We start from the raw sequence: 18,579 nt of genomic DNA on the forward strand, positions 1-18,579 counted from the left end.
ATGATCGGCTCTGGGATATATTTTGAAGGCAGAGCTGACAGTGTTAGCTGAGGATTGATAAAGCGTATATGAACACGTGAACCATTCTTCCAATGAGGGAAATTTGTGATGTCACCCTAAAGAATAGTCTCATGATAACAGTGAGTATCCACATTAACACTGGCCCTGGTAAGCCAGGGGTTTTCAGTGGATCAGTGCACATGGGGTTAGACAGTGATGGCAGTGACAGTTCATACTGCCATTACAGATCACCAGAACAGAGAGCAACGGTAGCACAGTCCTCATATCATGGAGTTGAGAAGTGACTACTGACACACAGATAGACAGATGGCTGGGATAAAAGCAGGGAACACAGCTAAATTCACTGAAGATATGCGGAGATTGTGGTAATGAATGCAATTTAAGGAAGAGCTATTGCACAAGTGTCAGAAGATGTTATCCTTCTGGAAAAAGTATAGATTCACAAACACAAAAGATTCTTTATAATAAAGTTAATAAGAACATGGGCTCTGAAATCAGACTACTCTGGAGCTGAATTTGATATTATTATTATTATATTAGCTGGTTCACTGTGACCATGTAATTCAATTTCTATAAGGTCTTAGCCTCCTTGTCTGTAAAATGGACATATGTGACTCATGATTCTCAGCAGTGTGAGGACTTAGAGAGATGATAAATACATGTAAAGCTCGCTTCAATCATGTCAACAGTTAGTAAACTCTCGCCTACTATTAATATCAAAGAGAGACTATATTTCCTGATCAGATGTAGCAAGAAGGGGAACCACAGGAAAGATTCTGGCAGGGACAGAGTATCGAACGTGTCCCTTTCAACAAAGAACTGCGATGGCCAACACATAAAGCCCACTGCTGCCAGCTCTAAACAGTCCTTACATAGCACACGTTCTCACTGTGAGTATGTTGACTTCACCAGGAGAGCAGTATAGGAGAGGTTACACAGATCATAAATACCAGCCTTGTTGCTGTTTCCATCTTTCAAAAGGTCAATGAATTGTGATTTGGACCTACTTCTGAATAAAGACATATGAAATGTAAGGGCTGGAAACTTGGGAAAACTGACCATTTTCTTGTAAACTTTTTACAAAAGATTTATTTTTTATTTCAGTGAGAGAGAGAGCGAGCAGAGGGAGGGGTAGAGGTAGAGAGACAAATTCAAACACACTTCTCACTGAGCATAGAGCCTGAGTGGGGTTCAATCTCATAATCCTGATCTCATGACGTGAGCAGAAATCATGAGTTGGATGCTTAACCGTATGCACTACCGATGTGCCCCCAAACTGACTATTTTCATTTTATGAAACCTAAAAGAATAAGAAAAAAGCCCAAGCCAGAACTGTAGACACTACAATTACACTTCATTAAACTTCAGGGTACAGTTTAAAAAAACTGTACATGGAATGGGTTGGATTCCAGAATCAGAGATTTTATAAAAAGGGAGGGTTAGGTGTCCATAAAATACAGAATTCCAATCATGCAAACACAGTTAGCCTAACAAAGAAGAAAATTGGAGAGTGTATTAAAAAACTGCCACAAAGGGAGTTCTGAGCTCAGTCATGAAAAAGACACATAGCTAACCTGCAAAGCAGAACAAATTCAGATGATATGGGAAAGGACCCTAATTATGCAGGCTGACGTCACTGAGATGAAAAAAGACCTGGAGAGTTTAGGAAAATCCACCTATACAAACAAGATAAGGTTTGATAGGAATATTTATTAAATGGGAATATGAGGAAAATATATGTCAGTTTGGATGGACAGAGAATATATATAATTTATATAGATATATAGTATAGGTATATAAATAAAAAATAGCTTTGCACTCACCGTCCTAAAATCAGTTGGACACATATAAAAACAAGTCTGGCACAAGAGCAGCTCATCGGAGAAAGACCACTGGGGTCAAGCTGGCAACAAGCACTTCCTATGCCAGTAGTGTATGGCAGCTGTTCAAAAAGCAAAATGCAAACTCAGGCTGCATTAATTGAGGCACAACAGGAAAGGTACTAGCCCTGTGTTTTCTGCATTCATTAAAAAAAAAAAAATTGAGTATTGGGTTCAATTCTAAAAAGACTTAGAGAAAATCTCTAGTTCCCCAGAGAAGGCTTTCTGAATGATGAAGTATCTGGAAATCACGTCAGATGGAAATGGTTGAAAGGTTTGGACAAACTGAGACTGGAAAAGAAAGATTTATGAGGTTCACACATTATCTTCAAACATCTGAAAGGTCATGGAGTAAAGGAGAAGGAGTGGAGTTACTTTGAATAAAATCAGTTTTGCAGAAATTGTACCAGGGGGTAGTGCTCTAAGAATATACACAGTGTTATAAGGAAGCACATTTTTACTTACAGAGATTCTTGGTTTATTAGAACTGTTCTCAAGGGAGTGTGCTGTCTGGTGGGGCAGTAAACACTTTCACTGGTCATGTTTTGATAAAGGTTCGATGGTCAGTTAAAATCAACTTTATTTCATCTGCTTCTCAAGGCAGGATGAAGCAAAGGCATTTTGTTTTCATTATTTGCCTAATAAAAGTAAAAATTCCTCTTCTCTTTAATCATTTTAAACTTTATAGGTCATTAAAACTAAAAAGGCACTAAATCAAAAAGGTCATTGTAATTAAAAGCCAAGAAGCAGGCCTAGAGTTATATATATGTCAAGAAAAAGCAAAAGCCTAGGCTTTTAAGAGAAATTAGATATAGTAAAGAGTCAGTGACATCTAACTCTAAAATCTCTTGAAAGTTTCCAAAATTCCTCTTTATAATCTTCTTACCTCCTCTTCTACCACTTTGTTGTTTCCCTGTCTACGCCGTGGTTCCCTCATCTTGGCATTTCTTATCTCTCAAATGCCATCTTCCTAATGCAATCTAATTGCTAAGTCTGCAGTGATCTCTAGGTTCTTTGAATTTCAAAAGTGACTTACACATATGTTTTGTTCACTTATGATGCTTCTTCTTTCTACTTCCTTTCTATATCTCTAGTCTACCTTATGTATTATACTTCCTTTCATGTCTTTTTTTTTTTTTTTTTTTAGACTGAGAGAGAGAATGGGTTGGGGAGGGGAAGAGGGAGAGTGAGAGAAAAATTCTTCAGCAGGTTCTACACCTAGCATGGAACCTAACGGGGCCCAATCTCATGACTCCGAGATCATGACTTGAGCTGAAATCAAGAGTCAGATGATTAGCCCGTTGAGCCACCCACGTGCCCCTCCTTCATGTCCTTCTTGGGCCAGAGCTCCTTTGCTATTCATTTCTGTAAATCTCATAGTACCTAACCCAAGTTGTATTATTACCTAGTAGTCACTAAATAAGGAAAACACGGATATCATTCATTAGGAATGCAAAGCAAAAATGGTCATAGAGAGAAAATAGGAAATAAACTCATAACCTGTTATCCATCCCAGGCTTCACAAATGATGATTCGTTTTTTTTCAAGTAATCATCTCTATAGTAGATTGTAAACACGACTATAAATTCTTCCTGACTTTGTATGCATGTCCTTTGTGATGTGACTTTGCTCTTCCTCTCATCAAGAAGTAGAATCTATTTTTCCACCTTGTTATCTCGACGGGTCTTGTGGCTTGCTTTGACCAATATTAAGTATTAGCATTATGTTGTAGGAGTTCAGGGTCAAGGCCTAAAGGGACTTTACAACTCTTTTTCTTATCTGCTTAGGACACACTTGCCTTGAGACTGTTGCCCTAGCCTCTCCGTGAGGGAGAAGCCATATGGAACCAGATCCCCGTAGACCAACCATCTAATAGCGACTCTGTCCAGTTGAACTATCATTCATAGGAGTGACCCCAGGTGAGACCAGAAGACAACCCTCATCTCTAGCAGACCTGATACCAAAATGCTATCGCAGAGATTATGAGTAAATGAAATGACTATTATTTGAACCATTTAGTTTTGTGAAGGATTGTCACATAGCAAAAGATAACTTGGACAGGCTACAAAGACAGAAGTCATTAGTTAAACACATAGACTGAGAATATAAATATCACTATGCGAACAATGAACTAATTATCTCATGCTAAATGAACTACAGTATGAAATAAGCAAGTCATATAATAAGATTTATGATCTTAATTCACATCTCATTATTCACCAATGTAGTATGCTATCTTGCCAGCAGACTCTCTTACTGGCTTTAAGGAAATTAGCTAGCCTGTTGGAGAGGCCCACATAGCTGTTCTCTAAGCAACAGGCAGTGAGGAATTAAGGCCTTTGGTGCAACAATTCTCAAGGAACTGTATCCTGGAAGCAGTCATATAAATAAGCTTGCAAGTATATTTTTGTCCATCTGAACATCACATGAGACCTTCAGATGAGACAATAACCCTAGCTGACACCTTCACAGAAACCTTTTGAGTTGTCCTATAGGAACTAAGCTGTGTCTGAATTCCTGACCCATAGGAACTTAAAGATAATAAATGTTATTGTTTTAGGTTTTAGGGTGATTTGTTATGTAGCGAGAGATAAATAATGAAATATAAGGAGCAAAAACTGTTGATGATATATAGGTTTTCTTGTGGCCCTTTGCATTAAAAGAATGTATCATTTTTTTTCCTTTCTATAAAAGATGCACCCAAAGTTCCTCTATCTCTTTGGAGTACTTTTTTGAAAAGAAGATGTCAAATTTTCCTCATTTTGCCAAATATTTAATCAATATTTATCAAAGTGGAAAATTACTAAGTTCTTTGTAAGTAATAAAAAAATTTTTCAAAATTACCTCATCTGTTACACAAACAATAGAAAGTATAATTACAATGTAATCTTTTCCTTAAGATTCTGTTTTTCATTATGCAAATGCAAAGGCCTATAATAAGTTCTAAGAGTTTGGTTTATCAAGTCAATTATTAACATGAAGTATTGCAACTACTATAATTCACAATTGTTCTCTATAAGTTTGTTCTTCCTCCTTACTTTTACTTTATATATATTATGTGTTTGATTTTATATCATATTTATTGTGTTGTGCTTTAACTTACCCTCCATATTAGCATTTTTGCTGATTACCGGATAGACATAGTCATTTAAAGGAGTTACTTAGAAATTATTCTATATTCTTCTAGTCATTCACTTAATTACTCATTTATTTATTTATTTACAACCATTTCCCAAATTACTACTAACATGAGGCATCTTGCACGAGTAGGAAATGCATGTGCAAGATAGCAAATGTACATTAAATGGCTCCCCAAATAAAATATGGAGTGTTGAAATACAAGTAAATAAAATTAAAGTCTATGAAATTGATATATATTCCTATCTTTAATAAATCAACCTATTAATTTTTTAGATGTTGCAGGAATAAATTGATAAGACTAGTTTACAATAGTTTTACATTAAGATATTGAAATAAATTTTCTTTTGTTGAAGTCATTTCATCATACGATTATTAAGCTTAAAGTAAAAATAAACACATAAACGGACATATAATATAACTTCACGAGATATGGGGGAAATTAAGTTTTGAGTTTAATTAAAAAAAAAACAAAAAAGGAGTTACTATGGGTTTGGCAATAGAGTTATGTATGGGCAGATGTTTATATCAAAAGTATTTTAAGAGTATAGAGTTTCATTACTCTTAGCCATTTCAACTGTATACAGAAACTATTTTTAACCCAATGGTCATGTTTCTGCCCTTTTACTGAGTGTCTACTGTATGACAGAGCCTCAGTATGTGTCATCTTTAAGTTTTACATTAATCCTACAAGATAGCTATTATTATTATTATTATTAATCCATTTTATAGGTGAACAGACCAAATTTCTGAGAAATTACTAAATTGCCGAAGGTTATGGAGTGAATTAATAGTAAAATTGATTCAAGCCTGGCTCTGTTTGGCTCTTGTCTGTTTCTTTTATTCATATTATAATGTCCAGGGAGAATGGATAAAGCCCATCTTTCATTACATCATTTGATTTAGAATGCTATGAAATTCTTAAGTAAAAGGCACAAAAGACTTGCCAGAATCTACTGTTAATCTTATTTTCAGTCTAATTGGTTGGGCAAGGGGTTCCTAGGAATGGAAAAGAAAATTAATCTGACCTCTACCATAAATCTTTGCAATGGATGGACAAGAACAACACTTTCATTTGAGAAGATCATCTCATCAAATACAGAAAAAAAAAAAAAAAAAACAGGCCATAAACTCAAGCTTCTTCTTATAAAAAGTGAATTGTGAAACCGCATTTGGAACACTTTCTACACTCCTCTTGTAACGTTGTGAAAAATACAATATAGTTGCAGAAGAGGAACAAAAATCATACAGAGGTTGAGAGAGTTCCTTTAAGCTAACTAAAAAAAAGAATAGATTCTAGAAAGGCTACTTGGGGGATGGCAGCCGTGAATTAGAAGGGGCTGGGACAGTAAGCACTCTGCCTTGCACATTAGCAAGTCCAACCAGGACCTCAAAGGAAATGGCAATAACAGTACCAAATATTAGGCTGAATAAATCACTGGTTTGTCATTCACTTTTTATATCCTTTTTGTTGTCCTTTTGACTTTCTTTTACCTGCAGATGATTGCTGAGAAACCAACAGTTAAAACTTCCTGAACTATTCTAGAAAGAGAAAAATGGTGACACTAAGCCAAGAAAAGAGAAGGCTGATAGTAGAGGCAATAATGAGTTCTGTACAGATAAAGAAACAGAATATGAATGACGGGGAGATACTATGCATTTCCGCTGAGACTAGGGAAAGAGGGAAGGTCAAATATAAGAGGGTGCCCTATGGGCTTAGAGACACAAGAATGATTTTTTCAATGGAATAATGTTTCAAAATTACAGATATTCAGCAAGGCAAGTTTTTCTTATAATGGTTTATGTTCAGTACTGCCCTGAAAAAGGGAGAGCCTTTTGATGACCTTTTCCAGCCCATGATTAAAATTCAGTTTACCAGTTTTCTCATTATTACTCAAGATATGTGTAAAATAATGATTCTGTCCTAATCTGGTTTGGTTCTTTTAGCCTGGGAATTTCTGTTTTACAGTTCTCTGGCCACAGTATTTCATTTTATGATGCAAAAAGTCAAAGAAGATAGATGATCTTGATAGTCTCCTACGCAACAGAGCTGCTCACTTCATTTAAATGGAAATGTGCATTTTCATGGAAATTCAGGCCTGTATTGATGAACAAAGATAAGCTGCCACTATTAAATAGGATAGTGATACACACACACACACACACACACACACAAGTGCCCTAGAAAACTCATTTAAAAAAAAAATTAAAATTTACAGTGAAACATAGGGAATTTTAAGTATGTATATAGATATGTATGTATGTGTGTGTGTGTGTGTGTGTGTATTCAGCCTAGATATTGAATAAGTTTTCTAAGGATTTGTCACATAATATTTGGGTAGTTATAAAGTTGAGAATCCCAGGACAAAGGTTGTAGAAGGCAGGTTGATTACATGTTTTTGTAAGCATAGTGACTTACTATGAAAAAAAAATTAGCACCATGCCTTTTATAAGTAGATATTAGCCATCTAACAAACATTTCTCAGTGAACATGTTAAAAAACGTTACAGATTAAAACATTTCCCATTTTTTTTTCTTTCTTAAAACTTTGATGTAGCTATTTTGGGTTTTGTTTTTTTTTAAACAACTAATTTTTTAACAACTAATTTAAGAAATATTTAATGATTATATACTATGTCTCCCAATTAGAAGCCTGGAAAGCATTCTTTAAAAAAACAAAAAAAACAAACAGATGCTACTTATTGCACCAACATGAGATTTGCTAATTTTTCTCTGAAACAGTTCATTTGAATTACATTGATAAGTCAGTTGCTCAAAGATGTTTTACTTATTCTGAATAATCTAATAATCTAATATTCTGAATAACTAATGAGTTAAATTAGGGCTTTTAATATTCTAGGAAGACATACCTTTATTTAAGAAGGTAAAGGCAAATTTTAGAAATGTAAATACAAGCAATAAAAGGCATTTGACAATAATGGCATTAGAAGGATATTTGTTCTTTAGAGCAAAACGCAAGGAAAATAATTCTAATAGGACCCATTGGCTGGCAGCATGTAACAGACTTGCACAAAACAGTGTCTCTCCACCCCCACCATAAAAACGTTTAATGATCTGCTTCTTTACTTATTTGAAGCATTATTTCTTTGGCCTCAGAAATAATTTTGGGGGTCCGTCAAGTTTGGGTTTAAACTCCAGGTCTTCCTTCTACTATGTAGTCTTATAATGTTGAGCAAGTCACTTACTCTTTCTTCACCTCATTCTATATTTATAAATGAGAATAATACATGGAATTATTTTGACAGTTTTACAAGGAAATATGTATAAAGCACTTAACCCAGGACCAGGCCTTGAGTAGGTGCTGAATAAGTGTTAATGATCATCATCATCATCATCATCACTGTCATCAGAATTAAAGAATCTCCAAAGGGAAGTAGTTAGGGTAAGCATTATTGTTACCAAGGGTTAAAATTCAATTTTTACAAAGGAGGTATCAATTTATATTAAGGCTTCAATGATAAAACACACTAAAGGAGACAGGTCAAGATGATTTGTTGCATCCCTTGTGCTGAATGCCAGGTGTTATACATGTATATCTCAATTAAGTCTGGCAACAACCCCAGAAGTTAGGCAGTGTATGCCATTCTACAGATGAGGAAATTGAAGCCCAGAATTTGGCCCAAATCATGCAGCTGTTAAATCGCAGAATCACTACTGAACTTGATCTTGTTTGACTCCAAAGCTCAGTTTCAACTTAATTTCCAAATTCAAGTCAACTTTGGGAACTATTCAAATTGGAACACTCACACTTATCTAGACCTAATCTGAATTAAGAGCATGAGCCTGTAGGGGCACAGGCTTTACCAACCCTCATCTTTTTTCCTATTTCATACACAATCTAATCCCACTAAAGGAACCCTAGAAGTCAGAGGCCTACCAACTCTAGCTGTTGCCTACCCACAGTCTGACTCTGTAGGTTCTTCTTTGCATAGAGTTGGAACATTTCACTACTCTGGACAGAGCCCAGAACAGCATTTAAAATTTTTTTTTCACCAAAAGCCACATAGGTTTTACTGATTTTCCCTCAGTAATGAACTGTGAATTCCTATTACACAAAGATAGCCTCTGTGTGGATTACACAAAGGTATCCCCTCTATGGCTACTCTCTATGTGCAGTGCTTTAATGAGGCCTAAATATCTTTCTCTTGACAATTGCTAAGACCTGGTATCTTGCCTCTCCCATCTCACCCACTCCAACACACCTCTGTCCCGTGTCTACACTGCCACTTAAGTAATTTAATTTACATTTCCAAGGGGAATACCTAATGCACACAGATGATGAGAAAGTAGGAGTCTGAGAAGAAACAATTAAATAGGTGGAGAAAAACTAAAGGATATGAGACCACCTAAGGAAAGTATTACAGTAAAATATTGGGCAAGTAACTAGTTACATAATTATGTCATAGATGTTAACATAATTCTATTAATTTTTCTTTAGTTTGACCAAACAGTGCTTTTTTCACTCTGCTGCTATGAGAAATGTCCACACATTCACTAGTTTTTTCCACATACAAATAGAGTTTGAGGAATATGACATAAAGGGGTTAATTAACAAAGTCCTACTAGCCAGGAATGCAAAGAGGAATGTTATGCTAAAACTTTGTCTCATAAAGCATTTTTATGATTTTTCTGAAGATGGACAGCATAATGCTTGAAAGTTGAAATAATCAAAGGTGAATAAATATAAAAAGGAGACATTGATGTATAGGATTGATTATATGGTTTAGATATTCTGTCTTTGCCAAATGAGAGGTATCCCAATAGAACATGTTAGAGGTTAGACAAGATAGGGGGGATATGATAGTAAGAGTCTCTTTAACAGTTACTGTTTGCTTTGGCAATATGTTTACTTTTTTAGGGCAAAATGTACATGTTGGTTGAAGAAAATCTAAAAACTAAAAATGAAAATAATTTATTTGTTAACACTTAGATATTTGAATTTATTTCTCAACACTATGATTTCAGACACTGACATTTAATTTGTGCACAAAGGGCTCTAATGGAAAATGCTTCTACTGAATCTACATGAGGAGAGAACACTGAAGTACAAAAGGGCATAGCACTTTTTCTTGAGGACCGGAAGATGAAGGCCAAGTGCAGGGTGCAGTGGGATTATTTGGCTTCCTCTCTCCTCTATTTCTCTGCTGTCTTAAGTAAATGAATCCCCAAACTAAATGAATATAATGCAATTACTCTTTCAATTATACCTTTAATGCCCATTGATGGGTTTTATGTTCAACAGAAGATAATAGAGAATCTGGTTTCATTCCAGGTTCTTCATCTTTCTGATAAGATAGCCTCTTCAGAAGTGAGCATTAGGATTAAGTGTATAGGCCCCTTGTGTCAGCTTTCAAAGGGAGATCTGGCCTTGCAGGAGATGAGATGATTCACTGTGCATAGGGAATAAAGTGATATAAGGAAGGGCTCCCTCCAAGTGTCTCTGGAATTTTTGTGCAGGGCTAGATTTCTGTGTATTCAGGGGACAGATTCCATTTAACACAATCAGTCATAGAGAGTCTTGAGTTTAGATGGACCCTGTCATTTTCTTAAAGCTCTGATGTCACTGTCTTGAAATTCTTAGTGACTTTTTAACAAGAGACTTGATGTTTTCATTTTGCATTGGTCCCTGCAGACTGTGCGACTGGCCCTCTGGTGAAGAAAGCCTTTAGAAAGAGACAAAGGATAATCACCCGCTTTCTCTGGGCTTTGTGAAGACATGATACCTAGTTGGAATGGCCGTACTTTGGTATATTCTGCTGTCTCCAAAGGATTCCGCAGATTACCAGTATCTAGGGTAGACCAATTCCCCTCTTCAGGATCCAGTCTCCCTTCTCTCCTTACACTTCTCTCTTTACTTCTTTGCTGCATGCATGGCTGCCCAGTCAGAGATTATATTTCAAAACTCTCTCTCTTTGTGCCCATGTAATTGCATTTGGACAATTGAGATGTGAAGACATGTTTGCGATTGCCATGTTATTACCTTAAAGACCAAGCCTCCCCCCCCCCCCAAAAAAATGACTGAACTCTTTCCTTCTCCTTCTAATAGGCTGGCTTTGGCCATTCAGAGGAGGATGATAGACTAAAGGAAACCAGAGCAAAGAGTGAAAGAACTTTGTCCTTTCAAGACTTCCTGAATAATAGCTCCTCTGCTAACATGGACTATACATCTTAGGTCAAAGATTTGAAAGAGGACTAAATATTCTGGGGTCTCTGTTACAATAGCTTAGTCTCTATCCTAAGTAATGTACAGCGTGAACTTCTGGGAGCCAATTCACAACAAATTTGTGTTTATCCAGAACAGCTGTATAAAATAATGTTCTATTTGAACATTCTTCATAGGGAAAATCACTAATTAGCATTGAAATGACATAAAACATTATATTGAAGCTAATTTTATCCTCAATGATTTTCAGAACACTTCTGGATCTTGCAGCGCCTCAAGGTTCTCAATATAAATACTAATTATAGTATATGTCTATAGACGTTGGGACCTGAGTAAATCCATAGTAACTTATGAAAAACTCCTGAAGTTGCATCTCAAAATAAATTTCTGCATCACTTTGGTTTCATTGTAAGTTATCTCCATATTGAAAGAAGACTACAGGAATTAAAAAAAAATTGTGAATTCTCTCATTGCCTAGAAAATGAATTTACATGTTTATAATACTTAAAAAAATAACATATATAAGATAATTTTACTTTTCAGTTCTTTAAAGTTTTCAATGATTAAAACTACCAAGATTTAAAATATTATGTTGATAAACCAGCCACAGAACCTTCAAGGAATCTTATCTTCAAAAATACAGACTCTGTGTTTACCTGCCCCAATGACTCTCTCAATGCGAATTCTTGAGGGATCAATCTCCTTTGCAAATTCATGAACTGCTAGGGATGGGTCTTCATATGTATCTGGATCTATGTAAGTTTTAATTCCTGGGAAACGCACTGCAACAAAATAAAAGATTGATTTAGTTTAAAATAGTTTAGCGATTACACATATTGTGTATGTTTAAAACAAGGATTGACATACTAAAGTAGTCATTCTTGTTAATTATTTAAATTCACTTCTCTTCTCCTCACCCCCCATTAAGTCTTGAGTACTTAAAATTAAAAATTTATTTACCTGTTAATGTAAAACAACCTGGTAGTATAACAGAGAAGTGAGATGATAGATTCCAGAAAACATATTTATTATATCTCTGTAAAATATTTAATCAGCTCACTTATTCAATAACAACTCATACATTGCATACCTGATCTAGCTCTGGACATGGGGGAGAAAGAAAATAATTTCCCCCCCAAACAAGCAAACCTGTTAGTGTCCCTCTTGGACCTTTTGTACTAGCACTAAGCACTGGGTTTTCCAAACTCGTTCCTCAGTCCAGAAACTCTCAGGCAATGAAGAACAGATCCTATGGCACAGCAATGGACAATGACAATGGAGCCCCTCTTGTTCCTGGGCTTGCTTCCATAAGTTACATGATCCTGGAAAGAATTCACCCCTCCACCCCCGCCTATCCTGGAGTTAAGGGTGGGGATCTAAAGTCCAAATCTGGTCACTGGCAGTGTAGCCCCTACTCTCTTTGAAAGGTATGCAGTGCTCACAGTCCACTGGAAGTTAGGATGATGAATAGGGATGCCTGGAAATCTTAAATATGTGATGATATATTCATTCACAATTTCTTCCAATAGCTAAAGAATTCAGACTGCTTGTGGATACTCCTTGGTTTTGCTGATTGGTTTCAGTTTTCCAGGTTAGATTGCTAGTTTCTGAAGGACAGATCATCTCTTACACATATCTTTCCAAATGCCTGAAGTATGGTTTTATAGGCAATAATCACACAGCAAAACTTTAATAAATTTGAATTAGTAGGGATTAAAATATCAACACAAATTTGTGGCATAGTGGATGGATGATAGTAGTTTTGTTGCTTTTGATTTTGAAAACCATATAATACCCTTAGTTAAGTGTTGGCTAGGTTTCCTTAGAAACATGCTCTTGCAAGAAAACCTCAAAAACAAACAAAGAAAAAGTAATAAAGTGAGTTTAGAGGAGGTGATAAAATGCCCACTATTAGCAGAATTTCCTTCGTGAATTCTATGCTTGTTGACTTCTTTCATTACTTTTTGCCTACTGTCTCCTGCTACCAGATATGCAACCATGAGGAGATTAGTACTTCCCAAAATAATGCCAATAAAGCATTCTAGGTATTTTTAGACCTGACAATGATTCTGAAGTACTGTGCTTTTCTTGACTTCTCAAAGTTTAAATTGGAAGAAAAGAGAACAGATATTTTTATAACTTAATAGGAATTGTGGTTTTCAGATTGAAAAATCCAGTGGCTACTACTAGATGACTAGTGGTATCTAATTGGATTTATGGCATTAATATCGCTTTTTTTTGTAAACATAGTATATGCAGTATAGGGGAAAAAACCACTTAGCTCCAGTTTTGACTATCTCGTTACTTATTTAACTTATCCATGTCTTCTTAAACATCTGTTTGTTATCTTTCTTTTACTTCTTTGGCTGCTTATGGTTATTTTCACTGCTTCTTGCTGGGCCCACCTGGTTTAGTTTAAGCTAAACTGCTAGTTGGGAAACAGATAACAAATACCTCAGGAGCATCTTTTCCTTCTGCATTTCAGTACTAAATGCCCTGCAGTGAATCTTAAGGTTTCTCAGCGTATGTCATCTGTCCAGGTGTTTGGATCCAGTTTTCTACAACTGTTCACAGTGTTCCAGCTCATCGCATGGTTGGTAGCGGCTGTCAGCATTCTGCTCTGTGTCAGGGCAGCAAGCCTCAAACGTATTATAAAAAAAAGAGCAACTAGGGAGACCTTGCTAAAACTGTGTGTCTTGGCCCTACCATAGATCCTCTGAGTCAGAACATGGGTGAGGGAGGAGAGAACATTCTATGCAGATAGTCCGCAGACCCCTGAAAAATCTGTGAGCCTCTGAAATAGCCCTAAACCATCTCTTAAATCCTTTCTGCCCCCTTCAGCAAGTGGTATAGATTGAAAAGTCCCTTATTCCTTTTGCTCAACTTGAAGTAAAGATGAATTTAAAGAGTTAAACAATGTGCCTCACACATTATCTCTATATTGCAGTTAATTAGAGAACATCCCTTTCTTGTTAATTCAGAGTCTCACGACAGAGAAACTGTCTTGACAAAGAAGTTTGCCATTTGGATGTGGAGGTATAGGTGGGCGTTGGGGAGGAGAGGGTGGCAATTATCAAACCAACTATAGTGGTAATTATAGCTTGCTTGGGAAGAGATTCTACAAATGAATATAACCTTGTAGTCAGCTCAAGGATTTCATACATATTCTAAAAGTTAAAGAGCTGATTTTCTTTTTTAGCGCTAATGAATTGTAAAATGATTTGTTATATGTTTAAAATGACAATCCCTACAAGAAGGAATAAAAATTCCTTAATATTTCTATGGCAAATGCTCTACTAAATAAAACCAACTCACATTCAGGAGCCATTGTGAGCAGAAAATGACTAGATATAAGCAGTCATCTTGTATTTTTAGCATATTCAGTCTTTGTGTTTTCCATCAAGCAGAATTAGTAAAAAAAGTACTGTCATTTAATGAGAAGCAGGTGCAGTTTCCACAAACAAACCTGGAAACCAGATGAAAACTCTTAAGGCTGGAAGTACACTTTTTCAGATTTTCTCAACTCCGTGGATGTAAGTCTAAAATGAAGTCCGAGGGCTGGAACAATGTAAAACAATGGAAGAGTCACTGTACTACTTACAATGCCCATTTTGCTGTAAGTGGTTTCTTCTCTTCTCTTCTGACTTCATTTTGGCCTTTATGTACCACTGGCACCTTTTAAAAAGGTAAATAGAATCTTATTTTTAGAACTGAATGAGAATCAAAACCAACTAAAATACCTATCACCCATAGGCAAAGTTCTTATCATAAAGGCCATTTTTTAATGAAAATATTTATAACATGTGAAAATACTCCATACAAGGTTTTTTATATACATCGAAATTAACACTAAATAAGAATAAAATACTCCCAAGTGGATTGATTAATCCAAATGATAGGAATCTTAGAGAATATTCTATAATCAGAAATAACCAACATATCCTTCCTTATATAACTGCTAATAGTTAGAGCTGGCAAAAAGCATTAAAAGTCAAAGTGAGAACACGTTTTTTGAGTCAAAAATCTCAGGCATTTAGACAACTGTCTTCTAGTTTCATTGCTAGCATGATTTCTTTTTTTTTGATGTCAGAAATTTGGTAGAGGTGTGTTCCATTCTCTCTTGGAATGATTGTGCTCTAAGAAAGGGGAGATGCTTATCTTGCATGATTTCTTCAACATGATTAAATTCATCAGCATCCATATGATTCGACAGTTCATCAAATTTCTAATTCCAAATGATTAAACAGAATACATCTGTGGTATACAATCCAATCTCTCAATGTGAATTTGTCCTCAAACCCTATGGCAAATTGAGTTTTTATTCAGAAATGTTTTAGAGTTTTTATAGAATCATTTCCAGTGAGTACTCCCCTTATCAAAGTGCTTAAGGGATACTTCAAAATGAATTTTTTTTTTAATGTTGTGTAATTGAGATCATCTTCCCCAGGATGTAGAATAGTAAAGTAGTTTCTAATGTCATATAAGCTGGCAAACATGGAAAGTAAAAGCTGAAAATAATTTAGTACAAATTTTTTTTTTATCATTGGATTATCTTTTTAAGTGATATTCAAATTCTGCTTGAGAAATCCCAAATAAAGATAACATTTGAGCCCAGCTCTCAAGTTTATTAAGGCAAACTGAATTAGCCTAAGGACTAAAGGTTAAACATATAGCAACACATTAAGTGTTGGTATGTTTATTTTTTTTTTTAACCTAATTGTCATTGTGACTTTCCATGCACCAAAACTGTGTTTAATCCCTCTTCCTGCAAGACAGTCCTAGATAGGATCAGAAAAACTCTAACTTGTTATTTTTGGATTTTTGTTTTGTTTTTTGTGTTTGTGGATTTTTGATTTGTTTTTTTCTGGCAAACAAGTTTAGACCTCCACCAGGATGCATAGGGTTTTGTTTTCTTCTTTCTGTTGTTGTTGCTGCTATTTTTTTTTTTTTAATAAACATATATTTTTATCCCCAGGGGTACAAGTCTGTGAATCGCCAGGTTTAGACACTTCACAGCACTCACCATAGCTGCTGTTGTTTTTATAACCAGTTCTCCCCTGCTAATGACTAGGATTTTGTAGGTCCTGTTTAGTATTTGTAGGATATTATATTGAATATTCTATTTTCAACCAAATGGTTAGTTGGTTTAAAGAATACAAAATTTGTTTTTTGCCCACTAAAAGACAGTTGTAAAAGCTGTGATGGTGGCAGGAGCTGTCAGAGGTTAGCATGAGGTATAAAGGGAGTGAGAAATAGGAGAGTGCCGGGCAATGGTGTCTGGTGATGTCACCAGGCCATGCCCAAACTAGTCCTTTCTATTACGATTAATTTATCAGTATTTCCTGCATTCTTTCATTAGATATTTTTCTTTTTTCTTATTACTATAGCTATGACTTTTCTATCATCTAATCAGTCTCCCAACACAAGAGACTCTGAGATACTCTCTATTATAAGAGCAATGTTAGGCCTATTAATTCAGAAAATATTTAAGTACACATGGGTAAATGTGTCCCTTTTACAATTAATGTCATAAAGAAGTCACCATTTCAACTCAACCACATTACAATATTCAGGTATTTCTCTTTTCCTTGATAAGTTCTATAAAAGTGGGTTTGTTACAACTAAATCTGATACCTCCAATGGGTACCAATTACAGTCAGGGAGGGACCCACCTTTGACAACTGCCTTCTAAATACTTGTGAATTTATTGATCTGCACCTTTAGCCTGCTCTAAAATTGTAGGTAATAAATTTTCCATGCATGCATATCCTCTATAATTTTAAAATTAATTTTAATAAAATATTGATACATAAGTCAAGTTTTAAAATGAACAAAACAAAAGGTGTTTATAGTTCACTGAACTATTGCCCCTGAAGGTAGCTCTTTGTCATTTCTGATTATTATCAAATATCAACATTTCCCAGTTGAGATGGCATGCTTTGGCTGGTGTCCTCATGGATGCACAGTTTTTGGCTGGCATTCTCATTGCAGTTTTAGATCATGACATGGTTTTTTTAAATGTGTGTGTTTTTGAGATTATCAAGAAAACTCTTGAGGTATCCTTTTGTGCCCCTACTGATATTCTAGCAGGAATTATTGCTCCTGTTGTGGGAATAAAAATATGATGTAATCTACTGACAATATCTGACAAAGGCCTGTTGAGGCTTAATATCAAGGCCTACATAAGAAATACTACTTGTTCTTTTATGTGATTTCATACATACTATCTTTACTCACATCTCTGTATTGTCAGTACTTGGCTCATGGTAATAATCCAATATATCAAAAAGCCAATAAATGGTTTTAATTCATTGTTATACCAAATATGTACAAAAACAGAAATAAAAGTTTTAGACGGGTGAAGCACTTTGACCAGCTAGTCAGGATTCCAATCTAGGTCTTTTGTTATGTTAAATTTATTGTTACTCTAAATTTTCATCCTTATTACACTAAAGTGGAGTAATACCAGGTTTAAAAAACCAATTAACATAATACTAATATAGATCCTTTCACTATTTAATGAATAAATATAATACATTCTATAACACTGTTTATAAAGAGCTTTTATACAAATTCTCTGTTGAATTATTTTTCCCCCAAGAAAAATCCCTTTGATGGGATAATTTGAATGTAGCAAAGGAAAACCTCAGAAGTAACTTAATTGAGTAAGAATTTATCATTCATAGCTTTCAAAGTGTTTTAATCTAATCATTAGTTGCTTTCATATTCAGAAGTGTATTGATAACAGAGAACTAGCCAGGTGGTTCTGTTACTGTACAAACTTCATTTAGAGCAGAATCTCCCCTGATCCCCTATTCTCTCAGACCTGGTTTGTTATGTTGAAAAGCGTACGAATACAAAGTATATAAGAGAACAGTTATTCACAAATCTTGGTAATCATCTGGTATGCTTTAGTTACCTCCCAGTGATTAAGAAGAACAAAGTAAGAATGACGAGGAGAGTAAATCCCCCAACAGCCGCAGTGGCTATCACGAGAATCTGTCCCTGTTCGGCCGCCATGTCAGAAGCTGAAACACAAATACAATATTAAAATTTCCCTGGGTGACATTTCACTACTAAAATTATTTTACAACTTAGTATGTACTTGAAAATATAGTAATGGACACCAAAATTCCATACTGTATTTGCTTTTATTTGGCACACAGGATGCAAACTTGAAGTAAGGGCTGAAGGCTGAGGTCATAACCCACATCACATTTTCTTCTTTTTTCAGAAAAATACAAATAAAGTAGATGGATTCTTAGTATCCCACATTTTAGGAATAAATATTTGTCGCAAATTTAAATCAGCAGATGGACTTAAAAGGATTTTGTTTATGTAATTGCTAATTTATTT

At 35.3% G+C, this 18,579-nt stretch overlaps 1 protein-coding gene across 4 annotated transcripts in view; it reads right to left on the reverse strand.

Moving 5' to 3' along the window:
* Positions 1-18,579, reverse strand: part of EPHA6 (EPH receptor A6) — an 881,405-nt gene that overhangs the window by 226,010 nt on the left and 636,816 nt on the right. For all 4 annotated transcript variants that reach the window (XM_032351621.1, XM_032351616.1, XM_032351619.1 and 1 more), the window contains 3 exons: positions 18,143-18,251; positions 14,825-14,898; positions 11,880-12,005 (listed from right to left, as the gene is read on the reverse strand). In XM_032351621.1, the coding sequence (XP_032207512.1) occupies positions 11,880-12,005; positions 14,825-14,898; positions 18,143-18,251 (309 nt within the window). The remainder of the gene's footprint in view (positions 1-11,879; positions 12,006-14,824; positions 14,899-18,142; positions 18,252-18,579) is intronic.

The sequence above is a fragment of the Mustela erminea genome, chromosome 1 (assembly GCF_009829155.1).
Source record: "Mustela erminea isolate mMusErm1 chromosome 1, mMusErm1.Pri, whole genome shotgun sequence".
NCBI classification, from domain to species: domain Eukaryota; kingdom Metazoa; phylum Chordata; class Mammalia; order Carnivora; family Mustelidae; genus Mustela; species Mustela erminea.